General features: G+C 38.3%; 1 protein-coding gene across 17 annotated transcripts in view; it reads left to right on the top strand.

Annotated features, from left to right (window-relative positions):
* Positions 1-27,551, top strand: part of EPB41L2 (erythrocyte membrane protein band 4.1-like 2) — a 193,053-nt gene that overhangs the window by 81,171 nt on the left and 84,331 nt on the right. For all 17 annotated transcript variants that reach the window (XM_012721932.1, XM_012721911.1, XM_012721882.1 and 14 more), the window contains exons 2-3: positions 7,739-8,199; positions 8,874-9,083. In XM_012721932.1, coding sequence (XP_012577386.1) covers positions 7,753-8,199; positions 8,874-9,083 — 657 coding nt within the window. In that variant the 5' untranslated portion in view covers positions 7,739-7,752. The remainder of the gene's footprint in view (positions 1-7,738; positions 8,200-8,873; positions 9,084-27,551) is intronic.

The following is a 27,551-nucleotide window of genomic DNA, read 5'->3' as shown; positions in this document are numbered from 1 at the left end:
TCTCTTATTATTTCAATTAGTGTGTGCTGTTGGGATACCATTATGACTAGGTCTGTGTGCATTTTGATTATAAGGATAGTGATGTTTAGTGTTGGAATTTTTAATGATTTATGCACAGTCTCCTCCATTGTGAAGAGCCACAAGGAGAGAAGGCTTTCTCTTGATTTAGCTTTCACTTTAGGAAAGACAATTTATTTCTGGAATGATCTTAGTTGCTAGGGACTGACACAGATCTCTTTCTTGACCTAGTTTTTAATGAGAGCAGCATGAACTTGCTTTAACAAATCAGATAGATTCACACCTATCTTGGGTGTGAATGAAGTTGAAAATTTTGCCTTGATCTTTATTTTCTCCTCTGCCTTCAATAAATGAAGAAAGGAATCAGTCCTCTACTTTGAAGTCTATGGTTTTTTTTGGCGTTTGATTATTCTTTTTTTCTTAAAAAATGAAAGATTTATTTATTTATTTATGCAGAAAAAAAGGCACCAATGGGCCTCCCTGGTGGCGCAGCGGGTTAATGCTCTGCACTAAGAAGCTTAAGCCACTTCCCTCATGAGTTCGATCCCCGCCTGCCCCGAAGGAGATCCACATGGCGCGGCAGACCTCTCCTGACCCGCCCGCTGCTCCCTTCAGCAGTGTACTTCGTCGATCTGCCTGTTTTGCTCCCCACTCTGTCCCTGGTGAATCTTCTCACCCTCTGCATCTCTGGCCTGTACCCCAGTTCTGCATGAATAAAATAAATAAATCTTTAAGAAAAAAAAAAAGGCACCAAACATACGATATAATGAGTTAGGAAGATAAGTGGAGTGGGTACCATTCGGTGGTTTAAAAAAACAACTCATATTTATTCTTACCATATAGGTAGAATAGACTAACATAGTTCCTTTGGAATGTATTGGTAATCATTTGAATATGGGTCATAGTCTTTTCTAAATTTTCTGATGCTTAAAAAAATAAATCTAAGGGGGTAGAACTGTGCAGTATATCCAAAACTTGCTTGTTTTTGTTATTCCTTCTTCTTCTCTAGATATTTTCCCCCTACTTAATCTCAACTCTCTCCCCTCTTCCTTCCTTCTAAATGCTGGTTCTCTTTGCAAAGCTCCATTCTTACTGTTTTCTAAATAGAGTTAGGTGGCTGCAGAATCATCACTATATTTGGGTTGCTGCTTTGATCTTTCACATCTTCGATGTTTTTTGTTTATTTTTTAAGATTTACTTATTTATGCATACAAGCAGATCTACTGAAATACACTACTGAGGGGAGCAGCAGACGAGACCCGAGAGGCCTGCTGCACCATGTGGATCACCTCCTGGGTCAGAGATTGAACTCACACTGAAGCAGCTGTGGCTAGCTTGCTGTGCTGCATCCTAACCCACTGCACCGCCAGAGAAGGCCTCTCGTCTTCAGTGTTTTACGGGCAGGTAGTAGGGACATTAAGAGAGCTTCCTGTGGGCTATAGGCTATTGGGGGGATGAACACAAGGAAGTGATAGTATCGTCAAACTGTTCTACACAACCTTTGTCCAGTCACAGCAATAGATTTGTCAGATTTAGCAAATGAGCAGTATGAAGCTGAGCACACATTGCTAGTATTAAGTGTGTGATGTGTTGTACAGTTTTGTTACTGCCTTTCTCAAAATTCAAAGAAAAGCTTATCTCTATCCCCTCCCTACCATTTCTTAAAATACTTTCCCACTTTGTAAATCTTGAACCCCTAAATATTGGTTTGCGTTCCCTTGGTAGAAATCAAAGACCTCCTTTTGCTCATAATCACAGCAGAGGATGGAATCACTCAGCTTGTAGCAGCTTCCGCCCTGTTCCTTGCACAGGAATTTTGTTAGCAAGGGCTCCTAGAGTAGCCCTGATTTTCTCAAAGTCTTAAGGAAACATCTGGACCCAATAATTAGTGAAATTCTTTGTATGAGTGTATAGAGCTGTATGCCTGTTTGCATTGCTCTCTGCAGTATTCTGATTAAGGCCCGTGTTTTCAGTAGCATAATATATAGTATGACATCATAGCTGGTATAGGCTAGTTGAGAAAGACAATCTTGGAATCTACTTTCTTTTTAAACATAAGAAAAAAAGAATGATTCTCATACACAGCTCCTCACTGAACCAGTGCTGGTCCTCTACTGGCAATGATTTTTGCTTGGTGGTGTCTTAAGTACACATCCTTTTTCTCATGAACACTTTGGCCACCCAGATGGGGAGTAGGTCATCTGGGTAATTGAGTCAAAACCATGTGCTTGTCTAATGGGCTGACTATTCACAGCAGTGCTCTTTTTGGTTGATAAGTAGAAAGGTATTTACTTAGTTTATTATACAGTTACACTAATTAGTGATTTCAGGTATTTGTAACGCAGGCTTAGTAGAAAGAGCATTGTTAAAGTTTGGGAAACAGTAGGTTTGGTTTGGTTTTGCCCATTAAATATCCCAGTATTTCTGAACCTCAGTTTCCTTGTTAATATAAAATGAATAGAATGGACTAGATGATCTTAACAATATTAATTCTGTAAATATTGATTGGGGGACTTGACGTGCCAGTCTAAATTCAGGGAGACATAGCAATGAATGAAGGAAAGACACAGCTCTCTGGGATCTTCCTTTTAGTGGATGGCTTGCATTTCACTGCAGGAGTTTCTATTTTAAAATTTTAAAGACTTATTCACATTTGAAAATCAGACTCACAGGGCATGATAATTATGGTGAGTGAATGTGCTATAATCATGTTTTCTTGATGGTGGTAATTTGTTCAAGAAACCATTTGATTAACACAGAGGGCAGTGTTTAGTTTCCTGCTCTGGTTTTTAGAAATTTAAAAAAAAAAAAAAAAACCCTGGCTGGCCTTCCCTGGTGGTGCAGCAGGTTAAAGCACAGCACAAAGAAGCTTAAGCCACTTCCGAATGAGTTTGATTCCTGTCTGTCCCGGAGGAGATCCACATGGCACAGCAGACCTCTACTGACCCGCCCGCTGCTTGATATGCCTGTTTTGCTCCCCACTCTGTCTCTGGTGAATCCTCTCACCCTCCACATCTCTGGCCTGTACCCCAGTTCTGTACGAATAAATAAATCTTTAAAAAAAAAAAACCCAAAAAACTTGCAAATAGCTATATTCTTTCCTATTGTTGGATGTTTATAATCCAGTCCAACTAGCCATTTTCTTTCTTTTTTTTTTTTTTTTTACTTGGATGGACAACACTGATTAGCTCTGAGCTTCCTAAAATTTTAATTGTTGTGACTATAGGTGTTCTTGAAGCGGCTCACTTTGTGAAGCTTCATTGTGTGGCTTATCTGTGCTCTTTGCATTTCTGTTAGCACCTTTAGTTTCTGTCCATCAGCTCAGCTCAGATTATGAGACCAAGTAATAGCACCCAGTTTGACTTTCTTTGTAGTGGGAACTTGTTTAACTTTTTTTTATATTTGGAGAGTGGCAGAGCTAAGTATAGTAAGTTGCAGAATGGATTCATGTTCTGTCTCTTTAGATTCAAGCTGATATGAATCTTCTTTGAGGACGCTGATCATTCATGCAAAATGGAGTTGTGATTGCATACTGAAATTAGATGAAAACAGGTGTATACAGCTGTGTGGTCCTCCATTTTTTGGCCTTGGACAAGTCACATTTTGTTTTTCCATGTATTACCTGAAAAATGGGTACAGTACCTACTTTATGGAATGCTTTAAAGTTTAGACATTATGCGTATGGCATCTGACACAGTTGCAGTGAGTAACCACTCATAGTTAAAATACAAATATTAACGCTTTTAATCTAGTAGTTTTAGACTTCATTGCTTTTAAACAATTTTGACCAAAAGTAGTTTTAGTTTATTGGTCTCCAGATTATTTCTGAGAGCCAAAGTAATCAGAAAACGGCCAATTAACTTGGATTTTTTTGTTATGATTTTTATAGGCCATCAATTCAACTTTCAAAATGTAATTAGAAAGTATATACTGAAAATTAACTGGTCATTTCATGATTAATGTAAAAATATTTAAATGGACCATGGAAAATAGTACCTTAATGAAGGGAAACAGGTTTTCTGTGCAGTGTGGAGCCAGTTCAAGTTCTTATTTAGGGTTATACCACAGATTATGATTTTCAAAGAGGAGTAAGATTGGACAAATTAAATCTTATTTTCTCTTTTTTTGCAGCATGGTTCTCAAGGATATTTAATATTCCTTAATTTCTCTTGACTTAACTGTTGGTGATGATGAGGATTCCTTTTAGAACCCTGTAAGCTCAAAATACACCTTTCCCCTAAGTGATATCAAAATCACTTGTATTTTACCCGTATGGAATGAACTTTCATATTTGTATCCACTGTATATCTGCCTCTTTTCAAGCCCTGTGTCAAGAGAAGCAATCCTTTTCCTCATGTCCCTATTTCCTGGAATGGTTCTACCGTATCTTTGTCTTCGATGACCTGGGACTCTTCCTTAACTCTTTCTTTGCTTTGAGTTGGCTGTATTCAGTGTAGATAACATCTATATCCAGTCTACCTCAGACAGATTCATGTCTTCTCTTTCTTGCATTGCTTAGCTTCTGTCACAGTTCATAACATCATCTCGTGCCTGGATTATTACACCTTTGATATCTATCTCATCCTCTCATCCTGTTCTTTTGGAGAGAGCCAAGTTGTACTCAGAAACGTATGCTAGTCTACCTCTTATAATGCCTGTGTAACTTCTCATTGCATGTAAATCAACCCCAACCTTTTACTTGGCATGATTCACAAAACCTTTTATATTCTGACTTCTGCCTGCATATATACGACATTATTACTAATTCACCTTTCTCCTTCCTAGCCCCACTTAAAAGTCCCTGACTCACTTGTATAGTTCATTATTGTTTAGTACTTGTGGATTCCTACAGGAGGGATATCCTCTTACAACCACTTACATTTCCCTGGTACATGTTTCCACCCTGACTTCCTTGCCTGAATAATGAGCACTTGTCATTTTAAAGTAGCTCAAATGCCAATCTAATGACCCTCTAATTTTCCTAATCTGCAGTAAGTGTCTGTCCTGTCCTTTTTAAGCAACATGCTCTTGACCTACGTGCACTATCCACTCGCTCAGCTCCAGGAAGGCAGACTTTATTCATGTACCTACTACTTGACACCTTGGACTTGCCCATTAAATATAGACCAGTAGACTGAGTGCTTCAGTGCTTGCATTGTAGAAGTAAATGATATTTTAAAAAAATGTTACTGAGAGATCACCAATTTAAGGTTTATAAATCTTGCATTCCACTGCATGCATTTTACAATATTCAGATCGTAAAGCTACAACTACTATCTAACTCCAGATATTTTCATCATCCCCCCACCCCCAAAGAATCCATTAGCAATAGCAGTCCATTGTCTCCTTCAGCCCTCCTTAGCAACTACTTACGAATTTTCTGTCTCTCTGGGTTTTCCTATACCGGAAATTTCATATAAATGGAGTCACACAATTTGGCCTTTTTCATTTAATACAATGCTTTCAAGAAAGGTTTGTATTTACCTGTAGTACTTCATTTCTTTTCATGACTTAATATTCTGCTGTATGGACACATCGCATTTTGTTCATTAGTTGCTGGGCAATTGAGTTTATATTTTTTGACTTGTGAAAATATTATTCACAATATGAGCATTAATTTATAACTTTGTCAGCAACCATGTGATTTTATTTCTTATGGGTATATTCCTTACAATAGTGTTGCTGGGACATACAACTTTGTTATTTTTTTTTTTTGAGTATACACCATTTTATATATTTTTAAAAAGATTTATTTATGCATACGAAAACTGGGGTACAGGCTAGAGGTGTGGAGAGAGAGGAGTGAAAGGATTCACCAGAGATGGAGTGGGGAGCAGAACAGGCAGATGTATTGAAATACACTGCTGCTGGGAGCAGCGGGCTGGTCAGAAGAGGTCTGCTGCTCCATGTGGGTCAGCTCCTTGGCCTGGAATGGTGCTGAGGTAGCTATGGACAGCTTCATAGTGCTGTGCTTCCTAGTGCTGTGCTTTAACTGTTGCATTACCAGGGAGGGGCCTATTTTACATTCTTGCTAGCAATGCTGAAAGTTCCAAATTTTCATACCCTCACTAACATTTTTACTGCATGTGTTTTTTTCCTCATAACCATGGGTGAATGTGAAAGGTCATCTCACAATGGCTTTAATTTGCATTTCACTAATAACAAACTTGGAGCTTTGTTTTGGGTGTTTTATCTGTCATTTCTGTATTTTCATTGGAGAAATGACTACTCAAATTCTCTGCCCATTAAAGTTTCTTTTTCTTTTAGTTATTGATCTGTAGAAGTTCTTTATGTATTCTGGTATTATTAGGCTTTTGTCAGATACACAATGTGCTACAATCAGTATTTTAGGAAGCAAGTATAGGGCTGACATGGATGAACCTTGAAAATTTACGCTAACTGAAAATGCCACACTTAGGGTTCCACTTATTGGAAATGTTCACAATAGGCAAAACGCTTACAGAATGAAAGTAGATGAGCAATTGCCAGGGGCTTGGAGGCAAGGGAGAATGGAGATTATTAATGGATACAGGGTTTCATTTTGGATGATGGAAATGTTAATAGTATAGTATACTATACTATAGTATAGTTAATAGTATAGTTAATGGAGATTATTAATGGATACAGGGTTTCATTTTGGATGATGGTTGTACAACCTTGTGAATATTCCGCAGACTCCTACCTGCACAATTTAAAAGTATGCTTCTGAGTTTTATCAATAAAATTTTAAAACAGAAGTGCTGAACTAAACAGGTTTGTATCATTTTTTAATATAGTTGGAAAATTTCCCAATGGCCAGGGTAGGCTGCCAGGCCTTTGAGTACTTTTATCACTGGCAAGAAAGGACTGAGCGTGCTTGATGTGCTTTCTGTCCCTACCTCCTGCTGTCTAATGTGTTATGGTGCTGCTTCACTTTAAAAGTCCCTCTTTGCATGTGCAAATATTGACAGTTAGATTGAACTTAAATTTTGTTGTCATTAGTTTGATTGGGATCAATCATTACTTTTTTTTTTTCCTTCAAAAATACAATGTCTTCCTCTTAGAATCATACGTACTGAAAACTATGTTTGCATTTGGGTAGGTAAACATTTGGAGTTTTGATTATAGTTTGAATATCTTTTGCAGAAGACTAACTTTTGGGTTGGAATAGTGATGGTGAATTATAGGATTTAATATTAGGAAGTAAAAAGAATACCTTTTGGTACAGGTTTAATTTTCTTACAATAAGCATCCAAAATTTAATAGTCACTTCTATAATAACCAACTTTTTTGTCAATTTGGGTTTTTCTATATGAAATTTCACTGAAATGTATCTCAGAACTTTCTAATATTACTAATAACACTTCATATTTCTGTATAGAAAAATGAATTTCCACAAAAATTAAATTTGGGGGTGAATTATTGTTTTTAGCTAGTGAAAACTGAGTAACAGCAGACACTTCTTTAGAATGTCTGATACTTAAAGTTCTGTCTCTAAGGAGTCAGGTAGTTCTATTATGATGTGGTTCTTGGATTCTGATAGAAAGTTCTAGGCAGTTAGGTCTAGCACTCCCCATTTTGTGTTGTGGTTAGCAACTTGTTTCTACTTGTGTTTTCTCCCTATCATTTGTCTGCTGTTCCCCTTCCCACCCTTTTTTTTCTTTTTCTTTTCTATTTTTAACTTCAAACCAGAACTGGGAGAGTTTATAAAATAGTATTTTGTGATTTGTTTGATTTACAGCATAAGCTGTAACCATGACTACTGAAGTAGGCTCCACTTCTGAAGTGAAGAAAGACCCTGATCAGTTAGGAGCAGATGCAGCAAAGGAGAAATCTAAAGAAACAGCAGAAAATCAGCAGAATCAGTCATCAGAGTCATCCCCTACAGCTGAAAACCAAAGTACTCCACGTCGTCAGAAGAAAGAGAAGGAGCCATCAGAGAGCAGGGGTATTTCTCGATTCATACCCCCATGGCTTAAGAAACAGAAGTCATACAACTTAGTAGTGGCCAAAGATGGAGGTGATAAAAAAGATCCCGCTGAAGCCGTTGTGGAAGAGCAGGTTTTAGATAAAGAGCAGTCTCTTCCTGAAGAGGAAAGACAGGCCAAGGGTGATGCTGAAGAAACGGTTCAGAGAAAACAGCAGGAGGTTAAGGTTGATGTTAAAGAAGAAAAACCTTCTGTGAGCAGCGCTGAGACACAGGTATGTTTGCGAAGTGATGGGAAAGGAAAGATTGATGGTGTGACCACATTAACAAAAAGGACTTGTTTTGATCCATTTCCACTTTTCTTACATTAAAGAATACATTTTAGCTTAAGATAATTTGGAAGATGGGTCTTGGATTAGTCTTCCAAAAGCCTCTATTATTTAGGAAATGGTCAAACTAATAAAATGGCAAACTATATGTACAAGGCATAAGAAAATCGGTGTTTTTAAAAACCAGTTGCTGTGAGAATTCTGCCACCTCTTCTTTTAAATGTAAGCATAAAATACTTTTTATTTAGTTATTTACTGCGTTGTAAGATGTAGACTCGGCAATGTGTGCATTTTGCTTGCCTAATGAAACCTAGGTTTTGATGTCATCTGAGATGACATTTGGGAGTTTTATTATTTGAAATGATATTTAAATTGTAATTGCCATGATGTAGTTTCTTTAACTCATTTAAATGCTGAAATGACCATACTGATAAAATAAGAAAGTAGGCAGTGGATTGTGGGGAAGAAAGGTATGGGGAAAATAGCCTTCCTGGAAGAATTTTAGTCTTAAAAATCTTAGATTTACAGAGTTCATAACAATCAGTTCTCAGCAAAGGTTTTTCCTTTTAGTGTGTTGTCTTCTGTAAATTGGTCAACTTCAGTGTTACTTTCCTCAACAGCCTGCTGAAGAAGTAAAGGAGAAAGAGGAGGAGAAGGTAAAGGAAATACAGGACAAGTCAGAAGGGGAAGCCGCAAAAAGGGAGACAAAGGAAGTGCAGACCAATGAGCTGAAAGCAGAGAAGGCCCCTCAGAAAGCTGCCAAGAAGACCAAAACCGTGCAGTGCAAGGTAGTACTTCTGGACAGCACTGAGTACACCTGCGACCTGGAGGTGAGCCCAGTACCCGCGTGGGCATCACGTGGCCTTACTTGAGGTGTGGATTGACAGTGAATGTATGGTCTGCCCTTACTTGTGGTCTGGCCCAATAGTATGTTTTTGTTTGTTTGTTTGCTTGTTTTTTTAATATTTATTTATTTATACATACAAGAATTGGGGTACAGGCCAGAGATGTGCAGGTGGGTGATGGTGAGAGGATTCAGCAGAGACAGAGGGGGAAGCAAAACAAGCAGATTGACTGAAATACACTGCTGAGGGGAACAGTGTGTGGGTAAGGAGAGGTCGGCCACGCCATGTGGGTCATCTTCCTGGCCAGGGATTGAACTCATACTGCAGTGGCTTCGGATAGCTTCATTGTGCTGTGCTTTAGCCCTTTGTGCCACTAGAGAGGGCCCGCAATAGTATGTTTTCATGTGATACCAAGGTGTTATCAACTGGCTTGTCTCAGTTTTTATTAGAAGTGCCAGAAAACAGAAGATGGGTGTCATGACAAACAATATTTCCTGCCCATTAGGGGTAAGTAGGGCCTGGGTTCTGCCAGTCTGCACCAGTTAGTATGTTTCTGGAAGCGCATTAAAGATTTTTAATATTACCGCTGACTGTAAGTCTTTCACTATAGGAGAAATGCTAGGGCTAGGTTGACATTTCAGCATAATGAAATTTCAGAAGATTAACCCCAAATGCTTTTATCCTGAGACAGATAGACTTAAATCTAACTCATTTATTTAGTTGCCTGTAATTAGAAAATGTTAATGATTTGCACAGCATATAATGCTCCAGCACTGAAGCTTACTGAAGCCAATATAATTTTTTTTAAAGATTTATTTATTTATTCGTACAGAACTGGGGTACAGGCCAGAGATGCGGAGGGTGAGAGGATCCACCAGAGACAAGAGTGGGGAGCAGAACAGGCAGATAGGCGAAGTACACTGCTGAGGGGAGCAACGGGCGGGTCAGGAGAGGTCTGCCGCGCCATGGATCTCCTCCGGGGCAGGGGGGGATCGAACTCATGCAGAAGTGACTTAAGCTTCTCTATGCTGTGCTTTAACCCCCTGCGCCACCAGGGAGGGCCTGCACCTTTTATTTTTATCAGTCAAAAGAGTGTGTTGCTTTTCATAGCTTTATTTTATTAGCATGACATGTACTAGTAAATATTTACTGTAGCACTGTGAAGAGCTTTGCAAGGATTATCTCAAGTTAATACATACAATCTATTAGTATGAGTCATGTATTATCATAGCTATTCCCAGTGTTACAGGAGGAATGTATGGCATAGGAGAGGTTAAGTGACTTGCCCCAAATTTTCCATCTAGTTAATTGTTGAATAAAATTCCAGGCCTAGTAGTTTGATTCTGGAGGTTATAAATCTGGAAGGAAAAGACAATTCTGAACTTAAGTCAGTTGCTCTGTATTTAAGCCCATGCCCCTCATTTCTCCCACCTATCCTAGTAGTTCTAGCCAGCTTTTGAAACCAATTTGGAGATAACTTAGGTGATTGCAAGTCACTTCTCAAACTTTGTGGGCCAAACTGGGTCCAAAAACTGATTGCATCTATAAACTAGAGGATTACTTAGATGATCTAGAAGGCCTTTTTCATCCTGAAGTTCAGTATTATCACCAGACCTGAAGACTGATTACTGTTTTTGTTTTTTAGAATTCAATATATTTTGAAACTACAAAAATGTAGAAATATAAATAACTATATATTCATCCTACAGTTTTAGCCAGATGTGGAAATGTGACTTTTGTTTACATTAGGTTATATAATATATTAAAACAAAAAATAATCGAAAATATGGAGAGTGTTCTGTAATCTGTACAACTCATGAGCAATGCAGAAACCTAAATAAAATTTCTAAAATAGTGCTCCACCTCAGGATATTCTCCTAATTTCTAAGACTGAAACTAGGATTTTTTTTTTTTTAAAGATTTATTTATTCATTCATATGGAACTGGGGTACAGGCCAGAAATGTGGAGGGTGAGAGGATTCACCAGAGACAGAGAGGGGAGCAGAACAGGCAGATCGACGAAGTACACTGCTGAGGGGAGCAAGGGGTGGGTCAGGAGAGGTCTGCCTCTCCATGTGGATCTCCTCCGGGGCAGGAGGGAATCGAACTCATGCGGAAGTGGCTTTAGCTTTTTAATGCTGTGCTTTAACCCGCTGTGCCACCAGGGAGGGCCGAAACTAGGAAAATGTGATGAACAGGTGGTGAAAGGCAAATAGCTAAATTTAGCATATTTATTTCTGTAGCAACTGAGGGATCTTATACTTTGTAATGTTAATACTGTAATTGCATTAATGGTTTCTAATATAGTCTTTGAATTCCAGAAATAAATTCTACTTGTTCATGATGATTTGGCATTGATTTTTAATTATTTTTCAGATTTTGCTTGTTACCTTTAATTTTTCTATATGAAATTTTCCTTATCAGATTTTGTTCTGGGGTATATATATGTAGTATAGATATGGGATATATATACACACACACACACACACACACATACATGGGATATATATATACACACACACACACATGTATTATACACACACACACACATTAGTTTCATAATCTGCTTCCCTTATAATAATCTCTTGAAGAGCTTGCTAGGTTAGGAAATTTTTTTTAATTCTGGTAGAATTTGCTTTTAAATAGTTCTCATAGGTGAGTCAAATAGGGTTGGAGGATAGGTTTTTAAAAATCATTCATTTGCTTTATTTATACTTAAATTTTTTTTCTTGAGTCAGTTTTAATAATTCATATTTTTAGGGGCCTGGTAGTGCAGGGGTTATTAAAGTCTCAGTGCAATCAAAGGATCCACAGCTACTTGGGCATGTGTTTGATTCCCCAGCCAGGGACATAATCCACATGGCACAGCAGACCTCTCCTGACCGCCTGCTGCTCCCCTCAGCAGTATATTTCAGTCATACTGCTTGTTCTGCTCCCCACTCTGTCTCTGGTAAATCCTCGCACCTCTGGTCTACACTCCAGCTCTTATATACATAAATAAATAAAAGTTAATCTTAAAAACAACAACAACAACACATTGCTAATGGGAACTTTCCATTTCATCTAATTTGACAAATTTATTGGCATAACATTTTTGATACTATTTTCATTTGTGGATTTGACTTTGATTCCTGTTTTATTGCTGATACTGTCTTTTCTTCATGATCTTTCTTGCTGTAAAGTTACCATTTAAATTTTCTCCAAAGGAACAACTTAATTTTATCTATATTTCCATAGTTTCTTTTTTATTTTGTAGTGGTTGCTTTTGCTTTTTAATTTTTTTTTTTTTTTACTTTGGGATTACTGTTCTTTTTTAATTAAGTCAAAAACTAGAAAAATAATTTGATGCTTTCATGACTGATTTTAAGAACAGTGTATAAGGTATCTATCATTGATCGCACACATTTTGAAAATAGGGCTGTCATTGCCATTCAGCTTTTAATATTTCTTCCTTTCACTGTGGCTATTTTTGACTATTGAAGTTTTCATAGGTGAGATTAGATTTTTGAAGTGTGTATGTGATTTATCACAAGAGGAGACTTTCTTTTCATAGCTTGTTTTATTCCATTGTGATCAGAATGAGGTCTAAATAAGAGAATATTACATTTGTTAAGACTTTGCAGCCTAATATATAGCCAGTTCTTATAATAGTTCCCTTGGAGTTTAGAAAAACACAGTTACTCCATTGTTGGTGCAGGTTTCCTGATCTTTCTTTTTGGCCAGATCAATTTGTGCCTCAAGTCTGTATCTCTGTTGTTAAACTGCTTAGTTTATCAATTAATGAGAAGTGTTAATATCTCTGTCTATGGTGGCTGGTCTTTGTGTTTCTGTAAGTCCTAAAGTAGCATGAAATTCACATGCCGTTGTTACATGATGTTATTTTAGTACTACTAATTTCATCTAGACTTGTTTTTCCTTTGCCTTTGAATTTATATTCCTGTGTCTTGGAGTTGTTTTTTAAAATCTTATTTGAAGATTCTGCCTTAACTGAGTGCATGGCATTTATTGCATATGATTACTGATACATATGGTTATTGTCTACCATTTAATTTTAAGTTTATTATTTTTCTTTTTCCCCCTCTTTTATGGTGGTTATTTTCGGAGATTAAGTGTGTTGTAGTCATTTGACTAAGCAAGTAATATTAATCACTATGCTCACTTCTTTCTTTTACCATGTTGTTGAGCGTTTGTTTGGTGTGTGATATCATTTGGGGGGGGTACAAAATAAAGCAATTTCTTATCTCCGTTACTGGTTGTAACTCTCCTGCTTACTAGAAGTCAAATTACACACATTGCTTGTACACATTGCTTGAAACAGATTTGAGATGAGAAATTATCCAAAGTTACAAATAGTAGCTTCATCCTTTAATTCACCAAGACTTAAATTGATTTAAAAGACAGATAATTTTTCAATTTTATCACTATTAACTTATAGGTTGTCTTTTTTTTAGCTAATAAGGGATAAAGTAGCATGATATTTATCAACTTCTGAGGATGATCTATAAATTAGAATTAAACTTAGAAACACATAAGTGTTGAAAAGACCCTTTTTCCTTTCAGGGAAAAAGCAAAATGAAAGTTAACTAGAATTTAATGATGTTCCATAACAGATTTTATTGTAAGTTGTATTCCTATTTTGATGAATTTTATCAATTTATGTTGTCCACCTTTCCTTCCCAGGTGGGTTCTTTGCTTGCTTTTTATCAATAGTATGGTCTGATAATCATCGGGCTTGCTGTTATTTCCTCTTTGAGAGCTGATACCGTCACGTGGTTTGCACACTCATGTTGCCTGGTTCCAACACTGACCTTAGACAGATTGGGTGACATGCTGATGCAGTTTATCTGTAGTTCTGTAGCTCTGTACCGGAAATGGGTGTCTGAGGACTGTTTGGGGGAAGTTTCTTGTGGGAAACTAGCTATTAATGACCTTGGGAGCATTCAAGGAAGATGAATGCAAAGTGGGAGATAGTTGTGATTTATTTGACTTAGAAGATTGGATTTGTTTCCACCCGTTCACTGTCATAAAAGACTGTCATGACCCTTCAAATGCCTATAGTTATTGGTTCTGCTTTTTCTGCACAGGTGTCTTATTTTCACTTAGGCACTCTTCAGTGGCTATAACTTAAGTCTAATTAATTGTCTTTGCTTGAGGGCATCTTCGGCAGTTGAAGGAAGTCACTGAAAACAAGACCTGTGTAGGAAGTTCTAAGAAGTTGGAAGGCCTGACATGTACTAATGAGGGTGAGGCTCTAGAAGACCCAAATGGCAAGTCGAGAAGATTAAAATTGATCCATGGAACAAAAACGACCTGGAAAGAAAAGGGTTGTCTGTAGTTTGTGTACAGTCCTTGGTAGACCAGATCTAGCAATGTCAAGAAAGCTGTTTAGATTTTGAAACATGGTATGTAGCCATTGGATTTCAGTGATATAAGGAGGACTTTTTATTCTGCTTCAATGATTATTGATCTTTATAGGTTACTTTATCAGTGTGATTACAGCATTGGGAAAGCTAGGAAATTTTCTGTTGTTACCTATTAGAACTTTTTAAAAAAGATTATTTATGCATACAGAACTGAGGTACAGGCCAGAGGTAATACAGGGGTGGTGAGAGGATTCACCAGAGACAGAGTAGGGAGCAGAACAGGCTTACTGATGAAGTACACTGCTGAGGGGATCAGGGGAAGGGTCAGGAGAGGTCTGCTGCTCCATGTAGATCACCTCCAGGGTCGGAATCAAACTTAAGTTGAAGTGGCTTTAGCTTCTTAGTGCTGTGCTTTAACCCAGTGCACCACTATCAGTACTTTTGGTCAACAAAAGCACCTCTTTTAAATCATTTAATGTAAATATTACTGCATTAGTTGAATACATTTTTAAATTAAGAAAAACAGTTCTTGGAGATACATGTTTGGTATCCTAGCATCTTTGCTAGAGAGAGAGTGCCTTGTGTATCTATCCATATTTCTTCTTCTCCTTAACATCCTAAACCTCCTATTACTTATGGTTTCTTGTTTACACATTTTTTTCTTTTCTCTTCTTGGACCATTACTTGAACTTCAGGAATTACATGAGGGAGACTGTTACCTGGAGTTTAGTTCTTTTGAGGGTAAAAAAATATTAAGGGTGGCCCTCCCTGGTGGCGCAGCGGGTTAAAGCACTGCACTGAGAATCTAAAGCCACTTCCGCATGAGTTCGATCCCCGCCTGCCCCAGAGGTGACCACATGGCGTGGCAGACCTCTCCTGACCCGCCCGCTGCTCCCCTCAGCAGTGTACTTCGTCGATCTGCCTGTTCTGCTCCCCACTCTGTCTCTGAAGCCTCTCACAGCCCCTGAGCCTCTGGCCTGTACCTCAGTTCTATATGTACAAATAAATAAATCTTTAAAAAAAATATTAAGGAATAAAGAATGCCACACACAAAATATTTATGAACACAAATATTGGATGACAATTCAGTTTTATAAAATAATTGTGTAACAAGGTGGTCCCCTGAAAAAGGGTGAAGTTCCAGGTTCCCTGCCCCACCCAGAAGGAGGGTAGAGCTGAGTAGAGAAGAGAAAGAATCTGATCTGAAGAAGGAAGCAGGATGGAAGAGCCAGAAGGAGACCTGAGGAAGCCACATGGATCAGAGAGCATGTGAAGAAACCATGCCTGTTTCTTGGCCCTGTGCTAGTTGAAATGGATGTGGGTGAGAGACCCATGGGGAAGTTCACTATGGCAGCTTGTATCTTAATTTTGATTTTGCTCTTTTCCTCCCAGATTTGTCTAGCCATTTCTCACCCTTTCCTATGGGCCCCGGCCAGAAAATGCTTTAGTCTAGTGGCGGGTTTTCAGACCTTACTTTGGGCAAATCCCTTTTGGAACGACTTTTGCCCACAAGGGGATGGGTAACTTCAAATGTTTGATTTAGAAATTATATTCTTTGTCTTTGTTGTATACTCATTAAAGTTCCTTTCCATTAAAGCTCTTTTGATTTGATGCAGTGGATGGCAGAACCTATTAGAGCAAGCAGGTTTGGGGGTTCAGTGGTGTCCCTCTCTCCCTGCCCTGTAACAGTTGTAGTTAAAGAAACTGTGTGAAAGTGGTTAATAGGCTATTGCTAACCCATGCATTGATTTTTGACCTTTAAGGTCTAGTTTGCTTGTGTATATTTGTTCTAAATTTTTGTGCTAGTATTTTTTTTTTCATGTAGTTAGTGAAAATTGCAATTTATATTTTATACTAATATATCATCTATTAATTTCAATTTTTTTTAAAAAAATGAGGATTAGCACACTTTCTTATTGAGGTGCAATATATATACATATGAATCATTATACTCATTTTAGGTATAAGGTATAATGATCTGATACCTGAATATATTGAGAAATGTTCATCACGGTAATTCTAGGTAACACCCATCAACCATACATGAAATTACAAATTTGTTTTCTTTTGTTGTGAACTTTTGATTTATTCTTAATAACTTTCAAATCTGCAGTACATTACCATTAGCTATAGTCACCATATGGTTTATGTTGTATCTCCATGACTTCTTATAATTGGAGGTTTGTACCTTTTGACCCAGTTCACCATTTCACCCATTTCTATCTACCACCCCACCACTCACTGTCAATCACCAGAATGTTCATTGTATCTATAACATGTTCATGGGGTAGGTCGTGTCCATGTTCGGCTGTTATAAATCATGCTACAATGAATATGGGTGCATATCTTTTTGAATTAGTGTTTGATCTTCTTGTGAGAAATACTCAGAAGTGGAACTGCTGGATTACACAGTGTAGCTCTGCTTTAAAGTTATTGAGGACTCGCTCCATAGTCTTCCAATTACAGCATCAACAGTGTCAAGGGTACCCTTTCTCCACATCCTGGCTAACACCTATTTTTTCTTTTTGACAAGTATTTCTAACTGGTGGTAGGTGGCATCTCACTGCAGCTTTAACATACATTTTCCTCATGATTAGTGATGCTGAAAATTTTTCTTATACTCCTTGGCCAATTATGACTTTTTTGGGAAAATGTCTATTCAGCTATTCTGCCCAAGGAAATTTTTACACATTTTCCCTGTCAAATCTTACGGAAGCTCCTGGATACAGGACTCATGTGATGTAGTGAAGCCTTTGCACTTTTAGTGTGTTAGAACAGCAGGGGTCCTTCCTGTGAGGAAAAATACAGTAAAGTTTAGTGGAAGTCATGGATATAAAGTCAGGAACTGTATGTTTACTTTTCTTTTGATTCTGAATGTCTTTGGGAAGTCACTTCCTCTTTTTTATTTCCTAGTCTCTATTTGCAAAAGTAAGAATGAAAATATTTGCTTCCTCCGTTTCTAGGATTGAACTGATTCTACTACAGCGGATAAGTTGGTATGTTATCATTTTAGAGTCTGAAAATAAATGTGAAAATTCCTGTAAGAGTTTGTAAGCACAAATGAGTGTGCATTCTGAGTTAGAGTTGCGCACATTTTCCTCTGGTATCTAAAAATTGTTCCCACGTGCTGATTATGTCTGAGAATTGAGGGCATTGTTTCTGCCCACACAGGAATGTCAGTACCATTTTTTTCTCAGTGCAGTGAATAAGGCTATCAGAATGTAGGTTCTTCTCATCAGTGTTCTGATGATAAAAGTATCAGAAACAGAAAGTAGAATGTGTCAAGGTCTTCTTGCTTTTTTGTGCAAGCACCTGCTTTAGAAATCTACTTTGTTATCATTGTTGAGTGTTTATGTCTACTTTCACTCTCCAAGGTTGTTCTTTTACCCCCTAAGACTCACCCACCCTTTTCTGTGTTTGCTAGTGTAAACTGAGAACTAGTATGGCTATAATGTGAGTAGGAAAAGCATTTGTTTGAGAAAAGCAATCATGATTTATGTCCATGACCATGTGGTCACCCAAATTGGTGCACAGTGGAGATTTAAATGTTCAGGCAGGCACATAGATGTTCTGAAGTTAGATTGGTGTGACACTCTGACTTCATTCCAAAGTCCACTTGTCTGTCTGATTGGTGGGCAGAAGTCATTGGACAGAGTGCTGCAGTGTGGGGGGCTTGAAGAGATCGCTTGAAGATGATCTCTTTTTTTTTTTTCTCTTCCCCCTTTTCCCTATTTATTGAATGAATGACTGAGTAAGGCTAAATAAGTTTCACCTAGTATCTCAACATGGCAGTTTGGGGACAAGGTGATGTCTGCTTGACTCAAAACAGATTTCATGCTAGTTACATAGCTTTGACTATATCCATACTATTAGAGGATCTTGAAGTTTTATAAACTCCCATGAAAGTGCATTAGCCCTGAACTCTTGTTTGGGAACCAGAAGAAATTTAATGGGCATATTTTATATGCAGTTTATAATTCTAATGATAGGTCCAGATGGAATGTCTGTGTCTCTTTATGTACCCTTTTAGCTTAAAAGGGATTTAAGGTGAAAAATCTACCCAATCAGTATCTTTATTTGCAGAGTGGGAACAGCTGCCATACCACAGGAATAGTTGAATATTTTAATTCATCATCAAGTCCATGAAGGGGCTCACAGGAGTGGAACCAGAGCTCTTCAAGTCCGTCAGCTGCGAGGTCAGGTCTCCTTAGGCAGGGCTTCCTGCTGTCTTCTTTTGATCTCACTATTATTGTTGGATTGTCAGGTTCTTCCCCTGCCAGCCAAATTGGTCTTAAATCAGGTGTGTCTTGAATGGTCTGCCATTCAAGTTTCTAATCTGACCATCTCCAAAATTTGACTCCCCTGGCTTACCTATGTTTTAATGTCCCACCTTCTACACAGCTTTCAGAATGATTTTTCTTCTCTGAATTTGTACCTCTAATGAAAGAATCTTGTCTTCAGCACGTGTTTCAAGTCTTCTGTTGCTTGATATTTTTCACCTGGATTGTTAATTCCTTGGAAACAGAATTTTCTTTCTCTGTAGGGCACTAATGCTGGATTTTGTAGCACTGCTCATAGAAAGTAATTGCTAATTTAGTTCTCTTGGCTTTGTTGTGTATCTATAAAATTTTAATCCTTGTCTAAGCTGAATGATAAGTTTATCTAAGCTGAATTTGCCTATTTATGTTTCTAATTCTCTCCATCCTCTCCAAGTATAAAAGATTTGGATGTGTTTCCTTAGGGACCACCCTGTTACATTAAGTGTCGATAATCTCCATCTCACTCTCATCTCCCTACCTTACTGTTTCTGTTCACCCATGCCCTAACTTTTAAGTTGTTTAGAAACACCAGGATTTCTTGGAAAAACACTTGATAGGCTTCAGTGAAAACAATTTGTAAATTTCTATAAGAAGCTATGCAGTTACCAGGCTTGAGAGCAGAACAGAAATGGATAGAAATGGTCTTGACCCTTGAGGGGTTCTAAACTCCTTAGAAGCATTTAACAATATTTTTCACGAAAGTGGGAGCTGTGTGGGGCAGGCTGGCTGGGTGTGGGCTGGTCTTTGGGGAGTAGGGCTGATTCAGCCTGATGGCTCCCTTGTCTCTATGTCTCCTCTTTAGCAAACTAAAGAATAAAACAATTTTTATGACGGTGTCAAGAAATTCTGCCATATGCTTCTCCCTCCCTGTCTTCCTCACTTCAGCTTTCAAAATATGGAGATTTCCTTTTTTGCCCTTGGATCAGTGGTATTTGGAAAGCATTAAAGTTGACACTTTAAAGGAACTTTTAACTATGAGTAATCATCTTGGCATAAATTTGAAGGCAGCTTCCATTTCTTCCTGGTCCTCCTCACAGTCTGACAGGAAGGCTATCTCTTTCCTAATTTACCTCTCAGTAAGTCGTTTTACTCTAACCTGACAATGGCAGCAGGCAGACCAAACATTGATCCTTGAGTTATTTTTCTTTTTGGAATGGAAATTATTTAAAGGTTGAGTAAGATTAGAAATGTTGGAAAGGTCATTTTCCAAATACAATTTACACTTTCAAATCTGTTCAGACACATTTGTTCCTTATTCTAAAATGTGTAGATATTAAAAACTTAATTAAAAAAAATTAAAATGTGTTCATGGTGGGGTGGGAATTGCTTGGTGGGGAAAATGACAGGGACTTGTCTCTATTTGTGAGAGTTTATTTCACAATGGCTAGAACTGAGGTTTTTTTCTTTAAATCCACTCCTTCCATGGGATTCATTCTCAATGGTTCTAGAATATGGGTGGAATTATAATTTTGTATTCACAGTGCTGTAATGTGATATGATAACATTTTTGCCTGAAAGGGAATGAATGCAACACAGCATACTATGGTCTATAAAAAGCACTGGATTACTAAAAAATAATTTCTACAGAAAAGACAGCTAAGTGATGAAAATACTGATGATCTCAGAATGCTGTTTTGCATTTAAAAGTTACATGTCAGTTCTGTCAAAAAAAAAAAGACTAAGAATATTACTTTTATTTTCTCTAAACTTTAATACTGCTCCATTCAGCATTAACTGATCTACTTCTCATCACAGTGGGCTTCCTCTACAGAATATGCCATTTCAATCTTTTTTGATGTTAACTTTGATTTTGTACATTCACATAGAAGGGAAACTTGACCTGAATTTTATCATGATTTGTCTGTTACATTCATTGATATCTTTCCATATATCGATCAGCAGCAACTACAAAGTTACTTGAATAGGAATGCTGTACTTTGTTACTCTCCTATGCCACACAAGGAATATATTAATCAAATGTCAAAATTCATTTTGGGCAGATAACTTTACAGAGAATGTGCTAGTCTGCAGAAGTTTTCTGCTGGTGATTTTTGAAATAAATTTGAAAGGAAATATTGCTTAGTAACTTTGTGAAAAGGTATTTAAAAATTGTTAGTGTGTTTCTCTGGTTAGAAGTTTGATTAGCAGCTTATGTATTTAATAGGTTTTGGTCATTTATTTATTTATTTATACAGAACCAGAGTACAGGCCAGAGATGCGGAGGGTGAGAGGATTCACCAGAGACAGAGTGGGGAGCAGAACAGGCAGATGGACGAAGTACACTGTGGGATCTCCTCGGGGCAGGCGGGGATCAAACTCATGCAGAAGTGGCCTTAAGCTTCTTAGTGCAGTGCTTTAACCAGCTGTGCCACCAGGGAGGGCCCTCTGCATTTTTTTTTTTTTTAAAGATTTATTTACTTATGCTTATAGAACTCGAGTAGAAGCCAGAGGTTTGGTGGGTGAGAGGATTCACCAGAGACAGAGTAGGGAGCAGAACAGGTAGGTCGAGGAAGTACACTGCTGAGGGGAGCAGCGGACCAGGAGAGGTCTGCCATGCCATGTGGGTCAGCTCCCTGGCGGGGGTTCTAACTCATGCTGCAGTGGCTTTGGAGAGCTTCATAGTGCTGTGCTTTAACCTTTTGTGCCAACAGGGAGAGCCCCATCTCTGCATTTTAAAAAATACTACATTTTTCATAGATAGATACCAACCTGTGTTATTCAAACTGAGTAATGGAAAAAAATTGAGTAATAGGGACAAACAGAAGTTGACTTTATAGATTTTTTAAATTATTTTTCTGACTGACTGCTCCCTTAACATATAATTCTTAAGAAAAATAGAAAATTAAGGAACTCATTCACACAGTATTTTACAAATGTAATCTTAAATAGTGTTTATTTCAGTATCATATGTTCAGGTATAGCTTTTATTGTCAAACATGATTTGGTTACTACCTTTGCTGAGAATATAAAATTTATGAAAGTAGTATTGTCTTAAGTCTCTTATTTGTTTTACTTTCAATATTAAACTTTCCATATGAAACCAAGAGCATGATTATAATTGATAAATTTCAGTTTATGGCTTAGATAACTGAGCGTGCAAAAATAGGCTGCTTTGTTATGAGCAAATAAAGCAAATCTCACTGAAAAGAAACTCTTGAACTTTGAGGAATGACTTGTTCAGAAAAACTCAGCAACGCCCAGACTAGCACACTTTTCTTGACTTTTTTTTTTAACCAGAAAAGGTGAATATATTAAAATACCTGCAAGGGAGCAGGGGGCTAAGACTGCGGAGGTCTGCCCGAGTCTCACCTTTTTCATTTGAAAATGGTTAAATAATAAAGTCCAAGCAGAAATTCCAGGCAGTTAGAAAATGTTTTAATGCATTTCCTGATAGCCAGGGACAAGATAAATGTACTGGAAGCTTTTTTTGTTAGGCTGGATCTCTGAGTGAGCAACACACTGCTGGGAAGGTAGCCCTTTTGAGAAGGGCCTTCACCTAATAAGCACTTTCTAACTTACCTGTTTATGATTCCCTCACTTTTTCCTCCTTATGTTAGTTAAATTAATTGTATCCTCAAGAAAGGTCTTGAAGATTCACCTAGCCCTCTTCCACACCCCCTCCCATGGCAAGCAAGACCTTCACTTTCTCTTTTGTTTTCCTTTAGTTTACTAGTCACTTACCAGGAAGCAAACACTTAACATTTGAATAAATGTCAAGTTGAATGGAAACACTTGTTGCCTTAGATCAATGCTTAAAAACTGAGATGTCCCTAAAGATTTTCTTTCTCAGACTGCCCAGAACTTGCTTGTCATTGAATTCTACAGTCAGAAATTCAGGTGCTTGAGATATAAGGAAATTGTAAACTTCCCAAGACCTCTACCTGGGTATCAGATCTTATTTGCCCCTCCTTTACAACCGTAATAAAGTAACTGTTTAAGTAATTAAGATTTTCCTGCATAACAGTTTGACTTTACCTTTCATAAGTTGTTAAATACTTCAGACACAGTCCTGACTAGTGGAGGTAGAAAATAGTTTCACTAGACCTGGTTTGTGATAAGATCTTGCTCAACAGATGTCTTGTATTCTCCTATCTGGCAATTTCTTTCTTAAAAGGGCTCTTAAATAGAATTGTCATTAAAAATTTTCAGATGCCTTTTGTATTACCAGGCTGTATGCATCTTCTACTTTTAAAAGATAAGTGAAAAATAGAGCAGTTGAGTTGGTATTTTAACAAGTGAGTCCTGGCTTTTTGTTCAGGTCTTTGATAAGCATCACAGGGGCTACAGTTCATTGGATGTTAAGTAGTTGGATTGAAAACTGAAAGCAGATGGAATTGGAGTATGAGGGCCCATGGTCTTAGTCTGGAAGAGGGGCTTTGTTTGCTGACCTTAGTATTAGCCTTGCTTCATGGCTGTGATATGTGGTGACCTTTTTAAAAATAGAGGAGAACAGAGGATTTTTAGATAGTGAATCTACTCTCTGTAATACTCTAATGGTGTCTATATGCCTCTTTATATTCTTTTGAACCCAGAGCAGATACCAATGCCAGAGGTGAGCCCCAATGTATACTGTGGACTTTGAGTATTTGTGGGGTATCCATACTGGTTCATCTGCTTTAGTACATAACGGGGAAGACTGTGGGAGTAGAGGACATACGAAAAAATCCCCTTAACTTATGGCTATATTTTCTATTATAACTAAAACTGCTATAAATGTCCAATATGGAAGTTAAAAATTCAGATTGCTAGAGTGCCACATGGAAGGTCGATTGTTTTGATGCTGGTTTGTGCCCCTGTGCAGCCGTGGGTCAGATCTGTGTTGAGATCTGTGCCACATTGTCCGCACAGGCATCCTGGATGGAGCATCTATTCCCCACGTAGAGGATGAAGTCATCAGTCACCTCCTTGTTGAAATATTAACATGGCTAGTGGAGTATCTTCCCCTAGTGACAGGGAATGGAGTTAGACTCTGTAAGACTGTGGGTGTTCATTAAGAGTTGGGATCTTTCACTAGACCACTGTTTCCTTACTCTTAGCAGTTAGCTAAGTTTTTCTGATATTGGCACTGACAGAGGTATTGTTTTTTTTTCCTTTTTTAAAAAAAACTGAAGTGTCATTCTAATTCCTTATTCTAAAATGAATATGCAGGTATTTATGTTTCATCAATAAATGTGGTTTGCTTAATAGGGTTGAAGGTTCATTGTTCTAAGGATTGTGTGAACTCTGTGCCAAGACTTGGCTCCGGGATTACCCTGGGGTCTAGCATGTTGATGAGTGGAGTGGGAATTGTGGACTGGAATAGCTTCCTTCCTGGTCTGCAGTGGGGAGATGGATGCCCCTGGGCAGCTCCTGATTTTTGTGTCCTGAAAAACCCTCCCTGTGTGGGAGTGGCGGCAAATAAAAATGACGCCACTTTAGAAATGTAGACTGTGTATATGGCTGAAAGATGAAAAGTGTGATGTTTTATCTTTAAGCTAAAATCAGTATTTCTTCCTGTGGGGGGAGAAAAGAGGGCTATGCTCATGACTTAAATTTGTAGTTGACAGTGTGCTTTGTTTGTGTATAGCATTGGTAGTAGGACTTCATTTTCCACAAAGCATAAAGATGTAACATGTCCATTTTGCCTGTGACCTAAACTTACTTGTTGCTTATGATGAGTTGTGTGCTCATCTGAGAGTTCTGGAGCATGTAGGCAAATATTCCTTATTAGAATGTGAGATTATCTAAAAATTAAAATCAAGAGGGCCCTCCCTGGTGGCGCAACGGGTTAAAGCTCAATGCTACAAGCAAGCCTCAGCTGCTTCAGTGTAAGTTCGATCCCTGGCTGGGTAGGTGATCCACATGGTGTGACAGACCTTTGCTGACCCACCTCCCCGCTGCTTCCCTCAGCGGTGTATTTACCTGTTCTGCTCCTCACTTAGTCTCTGGTAAACCCTCTCACCATCTCAGCACCTCTTGCCTGTACCCCAGTTCTGTGTGCATAAATAAGTCTTTAAAAAAACAGATAACTTAATGTTGTAAACCAATATTTTGTCAATTAATAAGAGAATGTGGAAGCATTTCAAAATGCAGCAGACTAGAGTAGAAAGACTTAGGAGCATTGTATTCATGAAATCAGGTCTTTTTGTATCAGGAAGGCAAGCTGCTCTGCCCTCAAGGAGTCAATTATGGTATTTGTGTGATTCTGGCTACACTAGGTTTCTTTAAAAATCATTGTAGCAGAGTCACTGAAGGGTATTTGTATAGTCTGCTCTAGTCTAGTATTTTTTTTTTTTTGAAGAGAAACCTTTTTATTTCTAGTATCTAAAACTGGATCCAATGGTATTTTATATTAGTCATACCAAGAACAACGCTGAAATTTCCAAGGTTCTACCATAATCCTTAACTTCTGTGGAACACAAAAGAGACATAATATAACGAGTCATGATGTTTTTTGTTTTGTTTTGTTTGTTTTTTACTGTAGCCAAATCTCTAAGGAATATTTAAAAAATATTTCTTACTATTGTGATACAAGAAATACTTGCCTATATAAATTTGATACATATCTGCTATGTATCTTTTTTTTAAATACTTATTTATTTTTGCATACAGAACTTGGATACAGGCCAAAAGTGCAGGGGCAGTGAGAGGATTCACAGAGACAGAGTGGGGAGCAGAACAGCCCGATTGATGAAGTACACTGCTGAGGGGAGCAACAGATGGGTCAGGAGAGGTCTGCTGCACAATGTGGATTACCTCTGGAGTGGGGGTTTAACTCATGCTGAAGTGGCTTTAGTGTCTTAGTGCTGTGCTTTAACCCACTGCTTTGGCATAGGGAAGGCCCTATGTATCTTTTTAAAAAAGAATTATTTATGCATACTGAACTGGGGTACAAGTCAGAGGAGCGGGGTTAAGAGGGTTCACCAGAGACAGATTGACTGCTGAGGAGTGGGCAGGTCAGGAGAGATCTGCCACACCCTGTAGGGTCACCTCCCTGGCCAGGGATCGAATTCATGCTGCAGTAGTTGCGATAGCTTCATAGTGGTTTGCTTTAATCTATTGGGCCACCAGGGAGGGGCCCCTGTGTATCTTTCAGTGTACATTTATACAGTTTTCCTGATCACTAATGAAAATTAAGTTTGAAAAAAATTTTAGCTACTTCAAAAAAGATACATCTATATGTTTGTATACATGTTTATTTTATATATGTATGTATCTACATGCACATACATATTTGATATACACACATTTTTTTTTTGAATAGTTAGAAAAACTTCTCCAAACTTAATTCTTACTAATGATCAGGAGAAAACAAAAATTTTCATTTCTATGACTCATTTGTTTCTAAATATATATGTATACATTTAAAGATTTATTTATTCATGCATACAAGGCCCGAGGTGCAGGGTGGAGGTGAGAGGGCTCACCAGAGACAGAATAGGGAACAGAACAGGCAGGTTGACTACAATACACTGCTGAGGGGAGCAGCAGGTGAGACAGGAGTGGTCTGCTGTGCTATGTGAGTCACCTCCCTGGCTGTGGATCGAACCCTTGGTGTAGTGGCTGTAGATAGCTTTGTAGTCCTGACACTTAACCCTTTGTGCTGCCAGGAAGGCCCTAAATTAATTTTTTAGCGCACACAAAATCACTGGGTAAGTTTTCCTCCCCTTTGTTGGAATTTGAACTTTGGGGAGTATATTGTGGAGACATGTTTGTCTGAGAAAAATGAGGTGATGACTGAGGGCCTTAGACATTGAGGCACTTTCCCCCTGCTGTAAGATTTATCATCTTCATAACAATGTATCAGTTGTTATATTTGTGCCTTGCATACCTTTTCCCTTGGCCTTTTCTGTTTGCATAGTATAGTTGAGATTTAGTACAAAATACATAGCTGCAGGGCTGTAATGTATGGATTGCTTTGTGTTCTCCCCAGCACTGTCTCCTTGTACACAATAACTACAGTGTGGAGGGACCTACACGGAGACAGTGATGGTGTTTTATAAAACGCCAGTGGTGTGTGTGGCATCCGCTGCAATCTGCTGGGTAAGCAGTTGCACAAATTCCTCCAAGTTGAGAGGCCTCCAGAAATGTCATGTTTGGCCTCAATAATGAATGCCGCAAATAACAGCACAGGCACAAGGGACTTTGCTCTGTGGCTCAGATTCTAGCCTTCCTTTAAGTTGGGTCGGCTGCAGATTGCTTTGCCTTTTCCAATTAAAAAAAAAATTCAAGACCTTTTCCCAAAGTTAGCCTTCCTATGCATGAGTAATATATATATATTTTAAAAGATTTATTTATTTGTGCATACAGAACTGGGGTACAGGCCAGAGGCTCAGGGGCGGCAAGAGGTTTCACCAGAGACAGATTGGGGAGCAGAACAGGCAGATCTACGAAGTACACTGCTGAGGGGAGCAGCGGGCAGGTCAGGTGAGGTCTGCCTTGCCATGTGGTCACCTCCATGGCAGGCGGGAATCAAACTCATGTAGAAGTGGCTTTAGCTTCTTAGTGCTGTATTTTAACCCGCTGTGCCACCAGGGAGGGCCGTGAATAATATATTTTAAGACTGTCTGAAATGTCTTGCCTTTCTCCTTTGAATGTTTGTAATGTATTGATAGTATGCAGTCAGATATAAAAATTGATATCTGATAATTTTTTTAAAGATTTATTCATTTATCCATATAGAACTGGGGTACTGGCCAGAGATGCGGAGGGTGAGAGGATTCTCCAGAGACAGAGTGGAGAGCAGAACAGGCAGATGGACGAAGTACACTGCTGAGGGGAGCAGCGGGAGG

This window comes from Condylura cristata, unplaced genomic scaffold (assembly GCF_000260355.1).
Source record: "Condylura cristata isolate star-nosed mole 26May11 unplaced genomic scaffold, ConCri1.0 scaffold00001, whole genome shotgun sequence".
Taxonomy (NCBI): domain Eukaryota; kingdom Metazoa; phylum Chordata; class Mammalia; order Eulipotyphla; family Talpidae; genus Condylura; species Condylura cristata.
Note: the sequence above shows the minus strand (reverse complement) of the source record. Positions and strands in the feature narration are given on the sequence as shown.